The 20,929-nt window shown below is 42.7% G+C and overlaps 1 protein-coding gene across 1 annotated transcript; it reads right to left on the reverse strand.

Annotated features, from left to right (window-relative positions):
- Nucleotides 1-535: 535 nt before the first annotated feature.
- LOC139554426 (SH2 domain-containing adapter protein E-like) lies at nt 536-20,498 on the reverse strand. Its single transcript, XM_071367190.1, has 6 exons — nt 19,358-20,498; nt 11,874-12,000; nt 5,166-5,414; nt 4,647-4,890; nt 2,796-2,915; nt 536-2,570 (listed from the first exon to the last, which is right to left on the reverse strand). Exons 1-6 carry the CDS (start codon nt 19,847-19,849, stop codon nt 2,387-2,389), a joined length of 1,416 nt encoding a protein of 471 aa, XP_071223291.1. The 5' UTR covers nt 19,850-20,498; the 3' UTR covers nt 536-2,386.
- Between the last annotated feature and the right edge of the window lie 431 nt (nt 20,499-20,929).

A 20,929-nucleotide genomic window follows, 5' to 3' on the forward strand; every position in this document is an offset into this window, starting at 1 on the left:
GACAAAACTTTAGTCACTAATGAACTGTGGGCATTTGGATTCACAGATGTGTATAGAGTTGCCTGTACTGACCTTGATCATCCCATAGCACGCCTCCATATGGCCGCATGCACTACCATCACAACATCTTGATCCCATACAATATGACTTTCTTCACGTATGATCCGCTTTTAAGGCAGTAAAATCCCAAAACACAGACCACTCAATCCAAAAAAACATTCCTTACCCCAGGACACTTCAACAGATGACTATGCAGGGAAATAAAGATCTGATTGATTTATTAACGGGACAAACAAACAGGCATACGTTTCGGTGGAGTTCGCCTTCATCAGAGCCTTGAGTAGGACAAGTTGGGAGGCACCTATATAACCCCACAGGGGAACGTCACACCAGCCATGCCAATTGAACATGTCGATCAGAGCTGTCAATAATAGCAACTAGACAATTGGCTATTTAACCAAGTGTATAATAATCATTCGAGATTCCTACGTGTATGCTCCACTTGAATAATAATAAAAGAGAGACTACAAATGTCCACAGGATATAGGTAAACGACCATGGACCAACTAAGGACATTTTATTTAAATCAGCCACATCAGTAACTCATTCTTGTTTTACACCAAAAGACAAAGTAGGATTGACAATGGTATTAGCATATCTTTTCATAACGAGTACACACACAAGTCATTATCTAGGGTTACATGGTATCTAACCTCGTCCCCAGGCTCGAATTGTAGAAAGAGCCGGCAGGTGAGCGAGACAACGTAGTATCAAATCAAAGCAAACATGCATTGCCACTTTTTATTTTGTTGGTCCATTTGTTAGCACCAGGTGGTGCAATGTGACAGGGAAGGTAAGGCACAGATCAAACGTCAGATTTTTTTCCTCCACCAAATATCTCACCAATTTACATTGGAAATTAACATGGGGTCTGTTGACACATTTTCAGTCATATTCCACAGCGCTGTGCATCTAAATCAAGTATTTTGTTTCTTGGTTTGTTTCAGGCAGTAGTTAACACATGGAACTCCATCAGCTTTCCAACAACATCTTAACTAGTTGTTGATGCTCAGTTTTACAGTCACTGACTTTAGGCAAGTTGGCCATGGTCAGGGTTTTAAAAATCGAACCAGTCATATGAGTGCTCAATCAACAATTCTATTAATGATGCAGAGATCATATGAGGTGAAAACCGGCATACATGTGGGTACTTGAAGACCAGGATTAGGAGCCTGCGGTTTAATGTAATTATCAAGGGATATTCAATCCCGTAGGGTGACGCTAGCCTAACCCATGGCACATTACATTAGGGTGAATCACTCAATGGTTCACAATGCAGGTGGTACAGATAGTCACACAACTGTCACTGTTCACTGTACAGTAGATAAGATGAGGAAAATTGGGTGATGGGAGGATATCTCTCCTTTATATAAAAAAGAAGGCTAAGAACATAAGTTAAATGTTTGCTGTGAGCGTAGACGTGAAGTAGTCTTTGTACAGTGTTGGATAGCGTTGGGCCAGTAACCGAAATGTTGCTGGATCGAATCCCCGAGCTGACAAGGTAAAAATCTGTCGTTCTGCCCCTGAGCAAGGCAGCTGTTCCCCGGGCACCGATGATGTGGATGTCGATTAAGGTAGCCCCCAGCACCTCTTTGATTCAGAGGGGTTGGGTTAAATACAGAAGACACATTTCAGTTGAATGCATTCAGTTGTACAACTGACTAGGTATTACCCTTTCCCTATAGTAGTCTTTGTCAGGTACAGTAGTTGTTGTTCTCCACAGGGTTGTGTACAGTTGGTGCAGTGAGCCAGCACATCCACCAGAGGGTGAGAGAGTAACTTTACTGTTTTTCGTTCGAACAAAGCACTAGCTTTATCCCTTTGCAGCTTAAACCAGCTTAAACCAAAATTATGATTAATGATACTGTATTCTCTACACATCTTTGAATTGAGAGTAGAAATTCTGACTAAATTCTAACTGGCAGGGCTCTGACTCATTTGATCATTCATTTCTGCCCCGTTTGTACAATCAAGGCATGGGTTGAGTTTCTCCCAAGTTTCACATGCAAAACAGAAGCCTGGGTGTTTTGCATTAGCTGCATATGAAAGGTGAGGGAATGATTGTACAGCAAGAGCAATACCCAGGTCTCTGAGCTTGCTGTCTTCTGTTGATCCAGGAGAAAATAAGACTGAAAAAAAATAGTTTTGATATGGATTAAATAACATTAAAGAGAGAGGGACTGAAGAGTGAATGATAATAGATAAAGAGATATATGTATTGAGGCTGTTGGGGGCCAGCATTAGATTGGAGTTCGTTGAGGATGATTTCATGCAGATGCAGAGGCATGGGGTTGTTGAGGTACACCTGAGTGTGGTGGGGGTGGAGTCAGTAAAGGCGTGGCACGGGGTACAGCAGGGCCATGTGCTCGGCCCCATTGAAAGGCAGCCGCTGAGTGCCGTAGTGGTGCACCACCTCTGGAATGCTGGGAAACACACAGCTACTCTGGTCCAGCGTGTAGCCATTCTCCTTTGTCTGGGCAACAATGATGTGAACACAGCCCTGGCTTGTCCTGAGAGAGAGTGAGTAAAAAAAGGTACAGAGGTAAAAAGGATTGATTACTTAATTGAAATCTCAAATTCAAACCCTGGCTCGCTATTCCACACAATTCATAATATGTAGCCTTAAATTAGCATTTAGGGATCCAATGCATCAACTGCAATTATTTTTGGACATATTATGTATGGTATCAGCTCTGAAGAGAATAAACAGATGTACTAGTGACTAGTATACTCACTTTAACGCAATGGAGTATTTGCTGGTTCCTGATTCACTGTTCCTCACCAGGAAACTGGCCTCTTTGCAGGACTGGAGCTGAGACTCTGCCTCCTGGCGTGTTACACAGCCATGGTACCAGCTAGAGCAACCGAAGGACAGAGGGAACGGAAGGCACAGGGGTCAGAAATGAGAGGAGGATTTTTATATTATATTGAACCTTTATTGAACTAGGCAAGTCAGTTAAGAACAAATTCTTATTTACAATGACGGCCTACCCCGGCTAAACCCGGATGCCGCCCTATGGGACTCCCAATCACGGCCGGTTGTGATACAGCCTGGATTCAAACCAAGGTATAACTGCAAGGTATAGGGGAGAGTGGGGTAGGTTGAGCTAAAGGGTTCGTTGACTGTATATATGAATGGACAAAGCCATCGGTCACGTGACACCATTCATTCCTATGTGAAGACTATAGCGTATTGAAGCCAAATGAAGTCGGTTAAAGATGGCGTCTCATGGAAAGATAACGTGCACAGTTTGACCTACTCCAGGAAGTGCCGTTGCAGGCTATCTCAGTGCTGCGTCTTCTAATTGAGTCTCTCAAGTTGAAGGCCGACCGGGGAACTTCTTCTGTGTGCAATTTTAAATAGTCTGTTCAATTACATACATCTGCTGTATTTGAATAAATTATTGGTACCGTGATTGTCTTCGTAAAAAAAAAAATGTACTTAAAGATTGCCATTTTTCTATTCACTATATTTGGGGAGTCCTGTTTTCTGCCAACAATGCCTGCAGTACCGCAGTTGGCCTTGAACTTCCGTGGCTTCAATCAGAGGGGGCCGTCGTTCTCCCCTGGATGTGCCACCACTTGTTCCTAGGAAGCCCAACACTAAATGAATCATGTGACCAAAGATTTAGGAAGAGATCATCATTTCATGTCATTTGTGACAGAAAAAACACATACAACAAAATTGGTAAGCAAGTTAGGTCCAAAAAAATACGGATTTTCACAAAGTCAAATTAATTAGTGTTATAGGTTTCATGATGCTTGTATTTAAACCAAAGTAGATCGTTTTAAGATTGTTTTATACATCACTTGGGGTCTCTATAAGCTACAATATGAGGTCCTAAAAATAGCCTTCAAGTGCATCCTTGTAGCTGTGTGGGCTAATATAGTCAAAATGTTAAGTTGAGCCAATGGGTGATTACATTTCGTCCAGTTTATGCATAGTATATGCATAGCATAGGCATATGAACTCAAAATATGTATTGTTACAGAGCAGACATCATCATGCCCTGTATACACAAACATAAAACAAGCAGGGGTCCAGAGCAGCCAAGGAAGTGAGAGAAGGGAAGAAGTCCATTTGAGCAGCAGCAAGGGATGAAAGAAATTGACTGAATGACACGGAAGAGACACAGTGACAAAGAAGAAAAAAAACTATGAAAAAAGGCTATGATAGAGTAGCAGAAGCACAAGGACAACAACCCCAAGTCAGCTCAACCTACCCTTTCCCTATGCTCAACTTACCCCATACCTGGGGTAAGATATGTTTTCAAAACTGTTATGTTCACATGAATTCTGATTATTTCTAGAGATACACAACATTCTGAAATATATGTAGATACCTTTGTTAGAAAAAGCACTATATTTCCCTTGACATGGTGATGCTGAATGTAAAAATGACTCAACTTACCCCACTCTCCCCTACCGGTACATGGAAAGAGTGACAGGTACATATCTACATATCAAATGTATTGTTATGTGCTGCAGAAAAAAACTGAAGAGAAGTTTTTTTTAAAGCAACAATCTATTGCATCTGTCCCTGCCGTTGACCTATAAACCCTGTCTCCCTTGTCTCCCATCCTCACCTCTGTTTCTCCAGGGGCAGGGTGGGGTCCACCCGGCACACCTCTGCCTCAGGGCTGATGCTGGGCGGGGAGGAGAGGGAGGGCAAGAAAGTAGGAGAGGACTTCAGGATCTTCTGGCTCCAGCTCTTTTGTCGCAGATGCTGCTGCTGCTGCTGTTGGGGCTGCTGTTGGGGCTGCCGTGTGAGGGTGAGGGCGGGGGGGTCCTCTTTGGTTGGGGTGGGGTGCTCAGGGCTGTCAAACTGGGCTGGGGACGAGGAGGAGTCAGAGCAGAGGGAGAAAATATGTAAAAGGGGTGGTCAACTTCTGTGTAGCAAATACTGTATATTGATATTGATCTGGTGTACTGGTTTAGAATGTCTAATTACATTATAGACTTTAGAGCTTGAGGGGTCAGCCACTTAATAGATGCATCATTGCATCAGCAGATTGTTGTGATAGGGGTTGCATAGCTGCATAGCCAGTGGTAGCGTGCTAGAATTGTGTATGATTGTGCAGTAGGTCTTGTCTCAACTATAGTACCAGGCAGAGCCTTGACAGTCTGTTCCTTCTTCCACTCCCAGGGCAGCTGGTTCTCAGCAGGGAGCCGGGGATCTAACTCTGGCCTGGTGACCGGGGTCTTCGCGCTCCCTCCGTCACCCTCCACACCACCCTCATAGGTCATGTCGTAGATCTGGGGGGGCACGGGTCGCCCCTCCTCCACCTCCCCCTCAACCCCCTCCAGCAGGACACACATCTTCAGCATGTCCTTGGAACCCCTCCGTCTGATCTCTGTTTAAAAAAAAGCAGCGACTCTTGTTAGAGAGGAAACACACCAGAGTGCCTCTGACTAGAGTATTGGCCGCCATTTTCTGTTCATTTTCAGATTATTCTACATGTTGAATCAGTAACAAGGAGCCACCGTTCACCGGCACCCAGCTTTTAGCTGTTCGTCGTCACGGTGTGTCCAACCCAACAATTCAGGCAACAGCTAGAGTTACCATTCCCAGACATCTGATCCTAGGCCAGTATTTTGCCTCACACATCCATATCAGTATCTGATAAATGTTGGTTAACTGATCCTAGAACAGAACCACCAATTATGGTCAGTGCAACAATGAGGAATAGAGAAAGCATGATGTGTTTAGAGAAAACATGTGTTTATAAAATGTAATAAATAATAATATAATAAGCGTAAATGGGCTTTGAACAGTTGAGCAATTGAGTTATTCACTTGACATAGCATGCAGCTGACGAGTGATGTCAGCTGGTGTATGTTGTCAATGCCAAAACATTATGTGCTGAGCTTGGACTGTCACAAAATACTTAAACCACTGTTTAATACTGTATGTCACAATGCACTGGTCACATCTGTTCCTGCACCACTTCAATATGAGAATGTACTTAAGTGTGACACACTACTAAAATGGTGTTATCTGCGGTCAGCCATATTCCCCAGGGCACTATAAACGGGCTTTCCCAACTTAGCCAGGTAGTAAGATATACATTGGTAAAGCCTTGATGATTCGTGTGTAACATAAGGTGACCCGATTTCTGAAATTAAAACCGGGGACATTTCCAGTTCGGCGGTCAATATATCATTCAATGTTATTATCTATGAAATAAAAAAGGGGGACAATTCCAGTTTCGTGTATTTAGTCTAACAGGCACACTGTGATAGACAGAGAAAACAACTATATTACAGAAACACTACAGACAAGACAGAACTGTCCAATCTGAACAGCCATTCAGTGGTCCTGGTCGTCTGGGTAGAATAAGAGCAGAAGAGAACATGAGCAAAATTGAAAAAAACAGGCAATAGTATATGTGAAATAGTTAACAACATAATAAAGAAATAAGACGATGATGAGGTTCGTACCTACATTGTATACTTATACCAACCTAATCTGTATATTTCTCAGAAGAATGTATCTTCTTCAGGATTGCTCTGTCTTTGGCCAGCTTCTCCGTGAAGCATGGCCTTGATGGTTGGAACAGTGAACCTATTTCTTGCTGCTGTGTGGGTGGACCAATTCAGTTTGTCCGTGATGTGTACGCCGAGGAACTTAAAACTTTCTACCCTCTCCACTACTGTCCCGTCGATGTGGATAGGGGGGTGCTCCCTCTGCTGTTTCCTGAAGTCCACGATCATCTCCTTTGTTTTGTTGACATTGAGTGTGAGGTTATTTTCCTGACACCACACTCCGAGGGCCCTCACCTCCTCCCTGTAGGCCGTCTCGTCGTTGTTGGTAATCAAGCCTACCACTGTAGTGTCGTCCGCAAACTTGATGATTGAGTTGGAGGCGTGCATGGCCACGCAGTCGTGGGTGAACAGGGACTACAGGAGAGGGCTCAGAACGCACCCTTGTGGGGCCCCAGTGTTGAGGATCAGCGGGGTGGAGATGTTGTTACCTACCCTCACCACCTGGCGGCGGCCCGTCAGGAAGTCCAGTACCCAGTTGCACAGGGCGGGGTCGAGACCCAGGGTCTCGAGCTTGATGATGAGTTTGGAGGGTACTATGGTGTTAAATGCTGAGCTGTAGTCGGTGAACAGCATTCTCACATAGGTATTGGAGTGGGTCTAGGGTGTCAGGTAGGGTGGAGGTGATATGGTCCTTGACTAGTCTCTCAAAGCACTTCATGATGACGGAAGTGAGTGCAAAGGGGCGGTAGTTGTTTAGCTCAGTTACCTTAGCTTTCTTGGGAACAGGAACAATGGTGGTCTTCTTGAAACATGTGGGAACAGCAGACTGGGATAAGGATTGATTGAATATGTCCGTAAACACACCAGCCAGCTGGTCTGCGCATGCTCTGAGGACGCGGCTGGGGACGGCAGTCTGGGCCTGCAGCCTTGCGAGGGTTAACAAGTTTAAATGTTTTACTCACGTCGGCTGCAGTGAAGGAGAGTCCGCAGGTTTTGGTAGCGGGCCGTGTCAGTGGCACTGTATTGTCCTCAAAGCGAGCAAAGAAGTTGTTTAGTCTGTCTGGGAGCAAGACATCCTGGTCCGCGACAGGGCTGGTTTTCTTTTTGTAATCCGTGATTGACTGTAGACCCTGCCAAATACCTCTTGTGTCTGAGCCGTTGAATTGCGACTCTACTTTGTCTCTATACTGACGCTTAGCTTGTTTGATTGCCTTGCGGAGGGAATAGCTACACTGTTTGTATTCGGTCATGTTTCCGGTCACCTTGCCCTGGTTAAAGCAGTGGTTCGCGCTTTCAGTTTCGCGCGAATGCTGCCATCAATCCACGGTTTCTGGTTGGGGAATGTTTTAATAGTTGCTGTGGGTACGACATCGCCAATGCACTTGCTAATGAACTCGCTCACCGAATCAGCGTATTCGTCAATGTTGTTGTTTGACGCAATGCGGAACATATCCCAATCCACGTGATCGAAGCAATCTTGAAGCGTGGAATCAGATTGGTCGGACCAGCGTTGAACAGACCTGAGAGCGGGAGCTTCCTGTTTTAGTTTCTGTCTATAGGCTGGAAGCAACAAAATGGAGTCGTGGTCAGCTTTTCCGAAAGCTGGAATTGTTAGAATAACAATGATCCAGGGTTTTACCAGCCCAGGTAGCACAATCGATATGCTGATAGAATTTTCAGATTAGACTTGTTAAAATCCCCAGCTACAATGAATGCAGCCTCAGGATATGTGGTTTCCAGTTTACATAGAGTCAAATTAAGTTCGTTCAGGGCCATCGATGAGTCTGCTTGGGGGGGAATATATGCGGCTGTGATTATAATCGAAGAGAATTCTCCTGGTAGATAATGCGGTCGATATTTGATTGTGAAGAATTCTAAGTCAGGTGAACAGAAGGACTTGAGTTCCTGTATGTTGTTATGATCACACCACGTCTCGTTAATCATAAGGCATACACCCCCGCCCTTCTTCTTACCAGAAAGATGTTTGTTTCTGTCGGCGCGATGCGTGAAGAAACCAGCTGGCTGTACCGACTCCGATAGCGTGTCTCGAGTGAGCCATGTTTCCGTGAAGCAAAGAACGTTACAGTCTCTGATGACTCTCTGGAATGCTACCCTTGCTCGGATTTCATCAACCTTGTTGTCAAGAGACTGGACATTGGCGAGTAGTATGCTCGGGAGCGGTGCGCGATGTGCCCGTCTACGGAGCCTGACCAGAAGACCGCTTCGTCTGCCCCTTTTACAGCGTCGTTGTATTGGTTCGCCGGCTGGGATCCGATCCATTGTCCCGGGTGGTGGGCAAAACACAGGATCCTCTTCGGGAAAGTCATATTCCTGGTCGTAATGATGGTGAGTTGGCGTTGCTCTTATATCCAGTAGTTCCTCCCGACTGTATGTAATAAAACCTAAGATTACCTGGGGTACCAATGTAATAAATAACACGTAAAAAAACAGAATACTGCATAGTTTCCTAGGAACGCGAAGCGAGGCGGCCATCTCTGTCGGCACTTGAAGAATGTGGTGACAGAGGGCATACCAACACGGGCAATCAGAGAGGCTTTATGCTTTTTCGTCTGTTGATGTTCTACCACTGCCGTTCTTCCCCCGCTGCCAATTGAAAAAGAGGAATTACAAAGGGTGCAGTTAACCCTTCTATCGTCTTGACCTGAGCGTATAAATGGAAATTCTCTCATCATGTTGTCATTAAAATGGCATTTCCGTTTCTTGGAAAGAGCCATTGTACCTCCTGTCTGCTCTTCTTCACTCTCTTAACTTTTTCTTCTCCTCCAATCTTTCTCCTCTTTTCTTCACTCGTCTTCCTGCTCTTTCTTTCTTTCTTTCCACCTCACTCTTCCACACTCTCCTCGCTTCACTCTTTTTACTCCCCTAATTTTTCCTTCTCCTTCCTCTCTAATCTTTAATAATAAATAGTACACTATTAGATAAAATACTTTGGTTAACAGATTCGCATTGCTTGCCTCATTTTTGTATTTTATCTCAAAAACATTGTTTGTAATAATAAATTGGCAATTGTATCTTTACGTTTCCTCCTCTCTCTCTTTCACTCTTCTTCCTTTCCAGTCTTCCTCCTCTCCACTCTCTAACAGAAAACATTATGCTAATGTTATCCATGAAAATTTCTAAATGTATTTTCACACTACTTATAATGCCAAACCATTAAAATTGTAATCTACAAATAAATATTCTCAGAATTATGCATTAATTTAATATAATCATATTTTCAAAATAGCCCGTCCACTGCATGTTTACATGTGAACGTTTTTTAACCTAGCTAACGTAAACTCACCCCATTCTGTACAAATGTGCGTAACCGCGACATTCAAACGAGGCTACAAAGAAAACTAATGGGACTGTCAACTAATGTTGACTTCAAAATCGGGGGTGTGAACTAGGTTTCTATTCAAGCGTTGATCGACATGGTAATGGCTCTATAGTATTGGAGAAAAGTTGAAAAAACTGACCCTCCGTTACATCTTGACGTGTCATGTCGTAACGTACAGCACGCATAAAGCAACTATTTCTGTCTTACAATCTCTCTCCACCAGGTGTAGCACTTCTCTCATCGTTTAAAAACAAGAAATGGACAGTGCCGGGGGTAAGGGGGGGATACCTAGTCATTTTTTTCGTCATCATTGCATGTGGTCATCATTCTCAAGATCACTTTAGCACCGCCCTAAAAACCCGATTCAAATTCGACACAAACCTTCAAATAGGTATGTAATGACACATTATATAAACTCTTTATAGTGTTTTATTTAAATTTTAGAGGCGATAAGGTGATAAGTTGGACAGATCGAGTGAAAAAAGCAATTTTCCCACAGGACATCTGTCCTTCTCACTATAACGCATTAGATTCGCTTCCCCACCCGCCATTTTTAAAAAGACCCGACGGGGCTCATTGCCTGCTTGAATTATGCAGAAACAGGCAGTGTTTAGGTCATGTAATTGATTTTGTTGGAAAGAGGAGAAATTGTGCATTACAATGGTATTGACATTACAGTTGATCTGGAAGTATTACGTTTTGGGGGTGCTAAAATAAGTATGGACCAAGGCGATGTACGAGTTTACGTGAGTTTACGTTACCATGAAAGTAGCTAGCTAACCTAGCTAGATAACGTTAACTTAGTCGACATAGCTAATGTTAGCTAGCATAAGCTATTTAAAACCTTATAAAGCAGATCATCTATCTATATAATAAATTGTGACATTATAACATCATTAGCTAGTATCTCAAACAATTGTAACTTACCTGGCTTGAAAATACTTTTGTGGTGATGTTATAGATTCACTTGACACTTGCTAGCTTCTAGCAAAGTTTTCCACAGCAGTTTTTTCTAAAACTAGCGCGAGCAAGTAGTTAGTCGAAGAAGAGTGAATGAAGCTGATATAGCGAGCAGCCCCCTCTGCTGGACAAAACAAGCCCAACCGATTGAGACGTAAACCGGTAGGCTCTGCTGCCCGGTCTTTCTTGCCACGTAAAATATTATTTCACTTTGCAGTCTGTTTTTAACGCACAGTTAAAAACGGGGACATTTCCGGGGACAGCTCCAGCCGGGGACAGGCCACCAAAAACGGGGACTGTCCCCGGAAAACGGTGACTGTCCCCGGAAAACGGGGACGTCTGGTCACCCTAGTAACAGGCCATTTTCAGTGTCACAGCAGTGTATTGTACCATTTTGGGTAAAACAATGAAGCGACAGAATCAAAGGAGGTCAAGAGAGCAAGTGATTGGTCGACTGACCAGTTGTCTTCCTGGATGTTTTGAAAAATGGTCAGAGCCTGCGCATATAGGGGGCCTTGCAGGGGCTCTGTCTGAGGAGAGCGGAGGGGGAGTAGTCACTGAGGGCAAACTTCCTTTCAGGAGAAAAGTACAAGGAAACAGAGACAGGAAAAAGGAAGCAGAGACAGGAAACTTCACCCATTGTCCTAGCACAACACAGTTGCCATAGCAACCTCCAGTGCTAGGCGATTGAGTTCACGTTCTTCAACATTTCTAATCGCTCTTTTCTGGCTATACTAAAAATGGCAGTCTAATCATTCACCCATGAAAGACACACATACATAGAATACAGCCAATGAGGCCTGGCGCACACATGCCTGCACAAACCAACACACATAGAACTAAAACTAAAAATATGCATACGAACAACAATAAAAAAAACAGCCACAAACTCTGCTCTTTCCTGGCCACTGATATCAGATCAGATTACCAAAGGCCAATCCCTCATCCTCAAAGATGGGACCTGATCCAAAATCAATGCTTGTTATCCAAATTTTAGTAGGCTAAAATACTGAATAGTATGTGTCACCTGTGATCATCTGCTGTGCATCGTAAGGCTCCATGTATCCATCATTTTCCCCCTCTCTCTCCGCTTCCCTCTGCTCCCGAGTCTTGTGGGCGTCAAAGGGATCTGCATAGTCCTCAAGAATGATGACCTGAAGCAAAGGAGCACAGCAAAATGAATACGCATGAAAACTACTCAAAGACTCTGGTTTCCCAGACACATATTAAGGCTAGTCCTAGATTTCAAAACTATTTCAATTGAGATTATCCATTGAGCATGCTTTACAGTCCAAGACTAGTCTTAATCTGTGCCCACAGAGTAGAAGTATGATTCACTAGAGGGAAAGGAAGAGGTGAGATAACAACAAAGAGACATCAAGGGGTTTTTGGTGACATTATCTTATATATTATCTAAATTGCCCTGCTTCCCAAAGAGATCAAACATACATATATCATCAGTGATACAAAGCAGTACCCAATCAGGCCCATCTATTGTCAATGTTCAAAGAGAGTACAGCGGTATCATTGTTGCATCTGTCACGCCCTGACCATAGAAAGCTTTTATTCTCTATGTTGGTTAGGTAGGGGTGTGATTTAAGGGTGGGTTATCTAGGTGAATTATATTTCTATGTTGGCCTAGTATGGTTCCCAATCAGAGGCAGCTGTTTATCGTTGTCTCTGATTGGGGATCATATTTAGGTAGCCATTTTCCCATTGTGCTTTGTGGGATCTTGTCTATGTTTAGTTGCCTGTCAGCATTATTATAGCGGTTCGTTTGTTCGTGTTGTTGTTTGACGTTTTCTATTCCATATTAAAAGGATGGAAACATACCACACTGCATCTTGGTCTACTCCTTATGACGAACGTGACAGCATCTTCTTTGTCCCAGAACCATTATCCTAACAACACCACCTACAGTATCTGTTAAATTCCAACATTGCAAAAGGAATTCATTCACACTTGACTGCTCTGCTCTGTCTTTTTATTAGTGCCAAGGCCTTTCAAGTTTCTCACTGCCTGATACTAGATACCAGGTCAGTGTCTGTACAGGGGGTCGTTTTGCTGTAATAAGTGTTCTTGTTCTGTCATCTCTAACCTGGGCTCCCATGTGGCGCAGCGGTCTAAGGGACTGCATCTCAGTGCAAGAGGCGTCACTACAGTCCCTGGTTTGAATCCAGGCTGTATCATATCCTGCTGTAATTGGGAGTCCCATAGGGCGGCGCACAATTGGCCCAGCATCGTCTGGGTTTGGCCGGTGTAGGCTGTCATTGTAAATCAGAATATGTTCTTAACTGACTTTTATAGTTAAATAAAGGTTATTTAAAAACATATATATATATATAGCGAGCCGGCTGGTGAACAAGATCAAGTAATCTCTAGTCATGTTGCCTTGCAAGCATGATGACTGAGTCAATGACTGATACAGATGTAGGATATTAAATTGAGACAGTTTTCTACAGCAGGAAAATATTCCTGTAACAACAGGAAAGGTGAATAATTATGTGGATCATAATTCATGGACATTTTTTGTAGGGAAATTAAACATTTTACGTTAGGGCAAATCAAGTCTGAAATGTTAAAGTGGAAATTACAAACTTTTTAAAACTTGAATACACTACAAGTGTGCATTTCCTGCTGTGCCTGGAAAATTCTCATCAACAAAAGACTGATCAAATTAAGATCCTACATCTGTAGGCCCCAATGCGTCCATCCATCCTTCTACCAGGATCTAACAGCACAGAGTATGCCAAATCTGATTCAACTGGTGATTGCTTTAGCACTTTTAGGGACAACTCCAACAACACACACAGACACAATCTCTGTCTCTCTCTTGCTCACACACACACATGCTTTAGCACTTCCTGTGACCTGACCACAATATGGTGCGTAGGATAAGCGAAATTATATATAGGCTACAATTTATCACACCCTGAGTTACTCAGCCCCATGTCAGGTTAGGTCTTTTTAGGGCCATGTATACTTTTTGGGGGGCCAGGCCTCATAGGTGGAAACACAAAAGTCTGTGTCTTTATGCCAAACACCGGGATAAAGTCTTATAATGGAAATGCTGCAAAACTGTAGCTTCCTCTGAGGCCCCTGAGAGATTCCCCTTTCAAAGCCAAACAAAGACAGGCAGATTGACAACCCCAGCGACTGGGGCACTCAGGAGTCAGGGAAGGGATTTACCCCTCAAAACATAAAACTCTCTATTTCTCCTCCCTCTTTTATATATTTTTTTCTCTACATCGTTTTCACTCGCTTTTTTATTTTCAAAGCCTAGCCAGAGGGGACCTGGATTAGCACACAATGCTTTTTACAACATGATAGCCTTCACCTGGGGCTTGAAAGAGAGAAAAGAGAAGGATGAGGTGGAGGTGGAGGGGTGAGAGAGGGGGAACACTGTGCCAGGAACAGAGGGGATTGGAGGGATAACTTTCAATAGGGGTGAAAATATGAAATGTCTTTATTCCATTGGAACTTTTGTGAGTGTAATGTTTACTGTTCATTTTGTATGGTTTATTTCACTTTTGTTTATTATCTATTTCACTTGTACACATATGTTTCCCATGCCAATAAAGCCCTTTGAATTGAATTTAATTTAGAGGGAGATGGAAAGGAAGGGAAAGAGAGGCAGACAAGGAGGAGTGGATACAATGAGATTCAGAGACAAAGGGGAGGGAGGAAAACTGAAACAATGATATCAACTTTCACAGCTTCGACTGTTCCTTTGCTTTTCAGTGTCAACAGTATTAATGACACCACATGTTATTTTTGAGTAGGATTTGTGTTGCAGCCTACTATGGCGTATAATACTCATGGCTGTTAATATAATATAATAGTTATGCTTCATTCATTCATTGATAGTTATCCAAATGAAGTTCAAGTTTATACTTTGAATTTGTAGTCATTATACACCCCGGCCCTCATACAATTACTGCTACATAGGCCTATACCCCCAAAATAAAACGTATTGCAAGCTAAACAAACAAACAAATAAAGACTAATTATCAAATGCATTATTAGAATTTATCATTAGCATCACACTGGGGCCGAGCTCCCTGGAATCCAGGACCTCTATACCAGGCGGTGTCAGAAGAAGGCCCTAAAAATGGTCAGACTCCAGCCACCCAAGTCATAGACTGTTCGCTTTGCTAACGCACCAAGTTTAGAACCAACAGGACCCTGAACAGCTTCAACCCCCAAGCAATAAGACTACTAAATAGTTAGTTAAAAGAGCTACCGGGACTATCTGCATTGACCCTTTTGACTCATCACATACGCTGCTGTTACTGTTTACTATATATCCTGTTGCCTATTCACTTTTTTTTTTTTTTTTCACCTTTATTTAACCAGGTAGGCCAGTTGAGAACAAGTTCTCATGTACAACTGCGACCTGGCCAAGATAAAGCAAAGCAGTGCGACAAAAACAACACAGAGTTACACATGGAATAAACAAACATACAGTCACTAACACGATAGAAAAATCTATGTACAGTGTGTGTAAATGTAGTAAGATTAGAGAGGTAAGGCAATAAATAGGCCATAGTGGTGAAATAATTACAATATAGCATTAACCCTGGAGTGATAGATGTGAAGATGATGATGTGCAAGTAGAGATACTGGGGTGCAAAGAGAGAAAAAATAAATAACAATTTATTTGAATGAGGTAGTTGGGTGGGCTACTTACAGATGGGTTGTGTACAGGTGCAGTGATCGGTAAGCTGCTCTGACAGCTGATGCTAAAAGTTAGAAAGGGAGATATAAGTCTCCAGCAACAGTGATTTTTGCAATTCGTTCAAGTCATTGGCAGCAAAGAAATGGAAGGAAAGGCGGCCAAAGGAGGAGTTGGCTTTGGGGATGACCAGTGAAATATACCTGCTGGAGCGTGTGCTATGGGCGGGTGTTGCTATGGTGACCAGTGAGCTGAGATAAGGCGGGGCTTTACCAAGCAAAGACTTTTAGATGACCTGGAGCCAGTGGGTTTGGCAACGAGTATGAAGCGAGAGCCAGCCAACGAGAGCATACAGGTTGCAGTGGTGTGTAGTATATGGGGTTTTGGTGACAAAACGGATGGCACTGTGATAGGCTACATCTTTGCTGAGGAGAGTGTTGGAGGCTATTTAGTAAATGACATCGCCAAAGTCAAGGATCGGTCGGATAGTCAGTTTTACGAGGGTATGTTCGGCAGGATGAGTGAAGGAGGCTTTGTTGCGAAATAGGAAGCCGATTCTAGATTTAATTTTGGATTGGAGATGCACAATGTGAGTCTGGAAGGAGAGTTTGCAGTCTAACCAGACACCTAGGTATATGCAGTTGTCCACATATTCTAAGTCAGAACCGTCCAGAGTAGTGATGCTTGTCGGGTGGGCGGGTGTGGGCAGCGATCGGTTGAAGAGCATGCATTGGGTTTTACAAGCATTTAAGAGCAGTTGGAGGCCATGGAAGGAGTGTTGTATGGCATTGACGCTCGTCTGGAGGTTTGTTAACACAGTGTCCAAAGAAGGGCCAGAAGTAAACAGAATGGTGTCGTATGCGTAGAGGTGGATCGGAGAATCACAAGCAGGAAGAGCGACATCATTGATATATTTATACTTTATTCCTACCTACGGTTGAAGTCGGAAGTTTACATACACTTAGGTTGGAGTCATTAAAACTCGTTTTTCAACCACTCCACAAATTTCTTGTTAACAAAGTAGCTTTTTCATGTCGGTTCGAACATCTACTTTGTGCATGACACAAGTAATTTTTCCAACAATCTTTTACAGACAGATTATTTCACTTATAATTCACTGGATCACAATTCCAGTGGGTCAGAAGTTTACATACACTAAGTTGACTGTGCCTTTAAACAGCTTGGGAAATTAAAAAATTATGTCATGGCTTTAGAAGCTTTTAATAGGGTAATTGACATCATTTGAGTCAATTGGAGGTGTACCTGTTGATTTATTTCAAGGCCTACCTTCAAACTCAGTGCCTCTCTGCTTGACATCGTGGGAAAATCAAAAGAAATCAGCCAAGACCTCAGAAAACATTGTAGACCTCCACAAGCCCGGTTCATCCTTGGGAGCAATTTCCAAACACCTGAAGGTACCACGTTCATCTGTACAAACAATAGTACGCAAGTATAAACAGCATGGGACCACGCATACCGCTCAGGAAGGAGATGCGTTCTGTCTCCTAGAGATGAACTTGCTTTGGGTTACGAAAAGTGCAAATCAATTCCAGAACAACAGCAAAGGACCTTGTGAAGATCCTGGAGGAAACAGGTACAAAAGTATCTATATCCACAGTAAAACGAGTCCTATATCGACATAACCTGAAAGGCCGCTCAGCAAGGAAGAAACCACTGCTCCAAAACCGCCATAAAAAAGCCAAACTACGGTTTGTAACTGCACATGGGGACAAAGATCATACTTTTTGGAGAAATGTCCTCTAGTCTGATGAAACAAAAATAGAACTGTTTGGCCATAATGAACATCATTATGTTTGGAGGAAAAAGGGGAATGCTTGCAAGCCGAAGAACACCATCCCAACCGTGAAGCACGGGGGTGGCAGCATCATGTTGTGGTGGTGCTTTGCTGCAAGAGGGACTGGTGCACTTCACAAAATAGATGGCATCATGAGGTAGGAATATTATGTGGATATATTGAAGCAACAACTCTAGACATCAGTCAGGAAGTTAAAGCTTGGTCGCAAATGGGTCTTCCAAATGGACAATGACCCCAAGCATACTTCCAAAGTTGTGGCAAAATGGCTTAAGGACAACAAAATCAAGGTATTGGAGTGGCCATCACAAAGCCCTGACCTCAATCATATAGAAAACTTGTGGGCAGAACTGAAAAAGCGTGTGCGCGCAAGGAGGCCTACAAACCTGACTCAGTTACACCAGCTCTGTCAGGAGGAATGGGCCAGGAATTCACCCAACTTATTGTGGGAAGCTTGTGGAAGGCTACCCGAAACGTTTGAGCCGAGTTAAACAATTTAAAGGCAATGCTACCAAATACTAATTGAGTGTATGTAAACTTCTGGCCCACTGGGAATGTGATGGAAGAAATAAAAGCTGAAGTAAATCATTCTCTCTACTATTATTCTGACATTTAACATTCTTAAAATAAAGTGGTGATCCTAACTGACCTAAGAGAGGGAATTTTTGCTGTGAATAAATGTCAGGAATTGTGAAAGACTGTCACACCAAGACAGTCGTGAAGAGGGCACGACAATGCCTATTCCCCCTCAGGAGACTGAAAATATTTGGCATGGGTCCTCAGATCCTCAAAACGTTCTACATCTGCACCATCAAGAGCATCCTGACTGGCTGCATCACCACCTGGTATGGCAACTGCTCGCCTCCGACCGCAAGGCACTAGTGGATAGTGCATACAGGTAGTGAGTACGGCCCAGTACATCACTGGGGCCAAGCTTCCTGCCATCCAGGATCTCTGTACCAGGCAGTGTCAGAGGAAGGCCCTAAAAATTGCCAAAGGCTCCAGCCACCCTGGTCATAGACTGTTCTTTCTGCTACCGCACGCCTAGTGCCAAGTCTAGGTCGAAAAGGCTTCAACCCCCAAGCCATAAGACTCCTGAACAGCTAATCAAATAGCTACCCGAACTATTTTCATTGACATCCCCCCACCCCCATTTTTACCCTGCTGCTACTCTGTTTATTATCTATGCATAGTCACTTTACCTCTACCTATATGTATATATTACCTCAATTACCTCAACTAAACTGTGCCCCAGCACATTGACCGGTACCCACTGTATATAGTCTCGCTACTGTTATTTTATTGTTGCTCTTCATTATTTTTATTTATTTTTTATATTTATTCAGTTTATTTTAGTAAATACTTCTTAAGACTTATTTTTCTTAAACCTGCATTGTTTGTTAAGGGCTAAGGGCTTGTAAGTAAGCATTTCACTGTAAGGTCTACACCTGTTGTATTCGATGCATGTGACAAATAAACTTTGATTTGATTTGATGATTTGACAGACCTTACAGATTGTTGTATGTGTGGAGTACAGAGATGGGGCAGTTATTCAAAAATCATGTTATCCACTATTATTGAACCCGGAATAAGTTCATGCAACTTATTATGCGATTTGTGAAGCACATTTTTACTCCTGAACTTAGTTAGGCTTGCCATAACAAAGGGGTTGAATACTTATAGACTCAAGACATTTCAGTTTTTTCATTTTGTATTAATTTCTTAAATGTTCTACAAACTAAATTCCACTTCGACACTATGACGTATTGTGTGTTGCTCAGTGACACAAAAGCTCAATTTAGTCCATTTTCAATTCAGGCTGTAACACAACAAAATGTGGAAAAGGTAAAGGGGGAATACTTTCTGAAGGCATTGTACATACCATACGAAACGTAACATATCATACTAAATGTAGGGAGACAGATTTACATTTACAATGTTAGGTCTACCCCTGAGTCCAGCATCACATCCAGTTGAAACTAGAAATAGTCTACAATTTCTAAAGTGCTTCAACCTTTCTTACCGTCTCTGTTTTGCACAGTGGCTGTGATTTCTCTGTATCGAGTACCACTGGGCTGCTGTTGAAGTTTGGGCTCTTGTCCTTCTTATCGACTTTAATCAGACGACTGATGTAGGCATTCGCAGAACTGGAACTTTTCAGTGGCTGGTGCTCATCAAACACTGGCGTTTCTGCTTTGGAATTTTTGCGACTTTTACCTATAAGGCTATCCCAAACGTTTCCATCCTTTATCGAACGTGTGCCATTCCTTCCCAGTTCGATGGCAGAATTTTTTCTATTTCTTCCAGACAGTAGAGCACCAACGCCTCCACCACCGCCACTACTATCCATTCCCGAGTTTTTGCTCGAACTCACTTTGGAGCTGGTTACTTTGGTGCCAATGCCAGCTACCAGTCCAAGTTTACCCCTGGATTGGGAACCTGATTCTGAAGCTGAGCGGATCCTATCAGTACCGTTCTTCAAATTGATGGGGAATTCTTTGAACCACTTTGCCATGGTTTCTGTATAAAGCTAATACTCTCTTTGGTCCAACACCTTTATGCGCCATGCACTGTGCCAGCCCCAAAGACGCACATTTAGAAATCAGAGTAGGCTTTCTGACACAAAAGACTTCCGTTGCTTCAACACAAGGCTGTTTTTTGAGATGTTCTGCATGTAGTCTAAAGCCTTCACTGGCTTATCTTTTACTTTGAAAAAAAGCGGATATTGTTATCATAGTCAAATTGTCTAATTATAGGCTATAAGAAATTCCAAATTAAATAGAATATGATTTTTTTCATTTGATAATCCGATGAAACATTGATTAGGCTAACTTAATAGGCATGTTACATTTCGTTTTCTAATAAAGGCCACAAGATAAAACCAACATGAAATAAATAACAAATAGCCTACATGTGATAGCTTATAACAAAATAAAAACCTGCTGTAGCCTATATTGGAAGATTTCTTCCTACTTTTATCCCATTTGTGATTTTCTTTAAGTCAGGTATTATCCCTCTTCCATTTAGCTGCATGTAGAGTTATTCCCTTTGAATGAAGAGAAGTCTTTGGAGTGGGAAAACTCGAAAGAATCGAAAGTTTTTCTTGGTTCTTATTAGTGATCCCATTCCCAGAGTGTCAAATCTTGTGGCTGTCTATTCTTACAATGTAGCCCACTGACTGTGGCCAGAAGTTGAGAGGGTGGGAAAGAGGGGTGGGGTAACATAGCAGGAACACAGACTAGCCTACAGTGGGAGGTGATTTTTTCTAGAGTGGTCTACTATCCTGACTGCCTGTGTCATGGATGCAAGATGGGGAACCATTTAAAAAAAAAAAAATTGTCCATGATGTTTATAGCTTGGACCAAAAGATTGGCTATACTACTTCATCCTTCTCAACAACCTTGTTTTGCAGTGTTGTCTTCACTAGGGCAACCTGGACTCAGGGGTAGACAAAACATAGTAAATGTAAATCCAGGACACTACAGTTACATAGTATGGTATGTTTTAATTTGTGGATGTCCATCATCCATTTTGTATGATGTGTTATTATTTACAATTTGTATGATATGTTACAAATTGCAATTTGTACAATATG

Source organism: Salvelinus alpinus, chromosome 26, assembly GCF_045679555.1.
Source record: "Salvelinus alpinus chromosome 26, SLU_Salpinus.1, whole genome shotgun sequence".
NCBI lineage: Eukaryota > Metazoa > Chordata > Actinopteri > Salmoniformes > Salmonidae > Salvelinus > Salvelinus alpinus.

Bases quoted from the DNA above. Each gene is read 5' to 3' on its own strand.
- LOC139554426 (XM_071367190.1), bottom strand. From the start codon at position 19,849: ATGGCAAAGTGGTTCAAAGAATTCCCCATCAATTTGAAGAACGGTACT. The intron at 12,001-19,357 runs GTAAGAAAGGTT...CCTTTGCTTCAG, and splicing joins CACTGTGCAAAACAGAGACG to GTCATCATTCTTGAGGACTA. The intron at 2,916-4,646 runs GTGAGGATGGGA...CGGTTGCTCTAG, and splicing joins CTGCCCCTGGAGAAACAGAG to CTGGTACCATGGCTGTGTAA.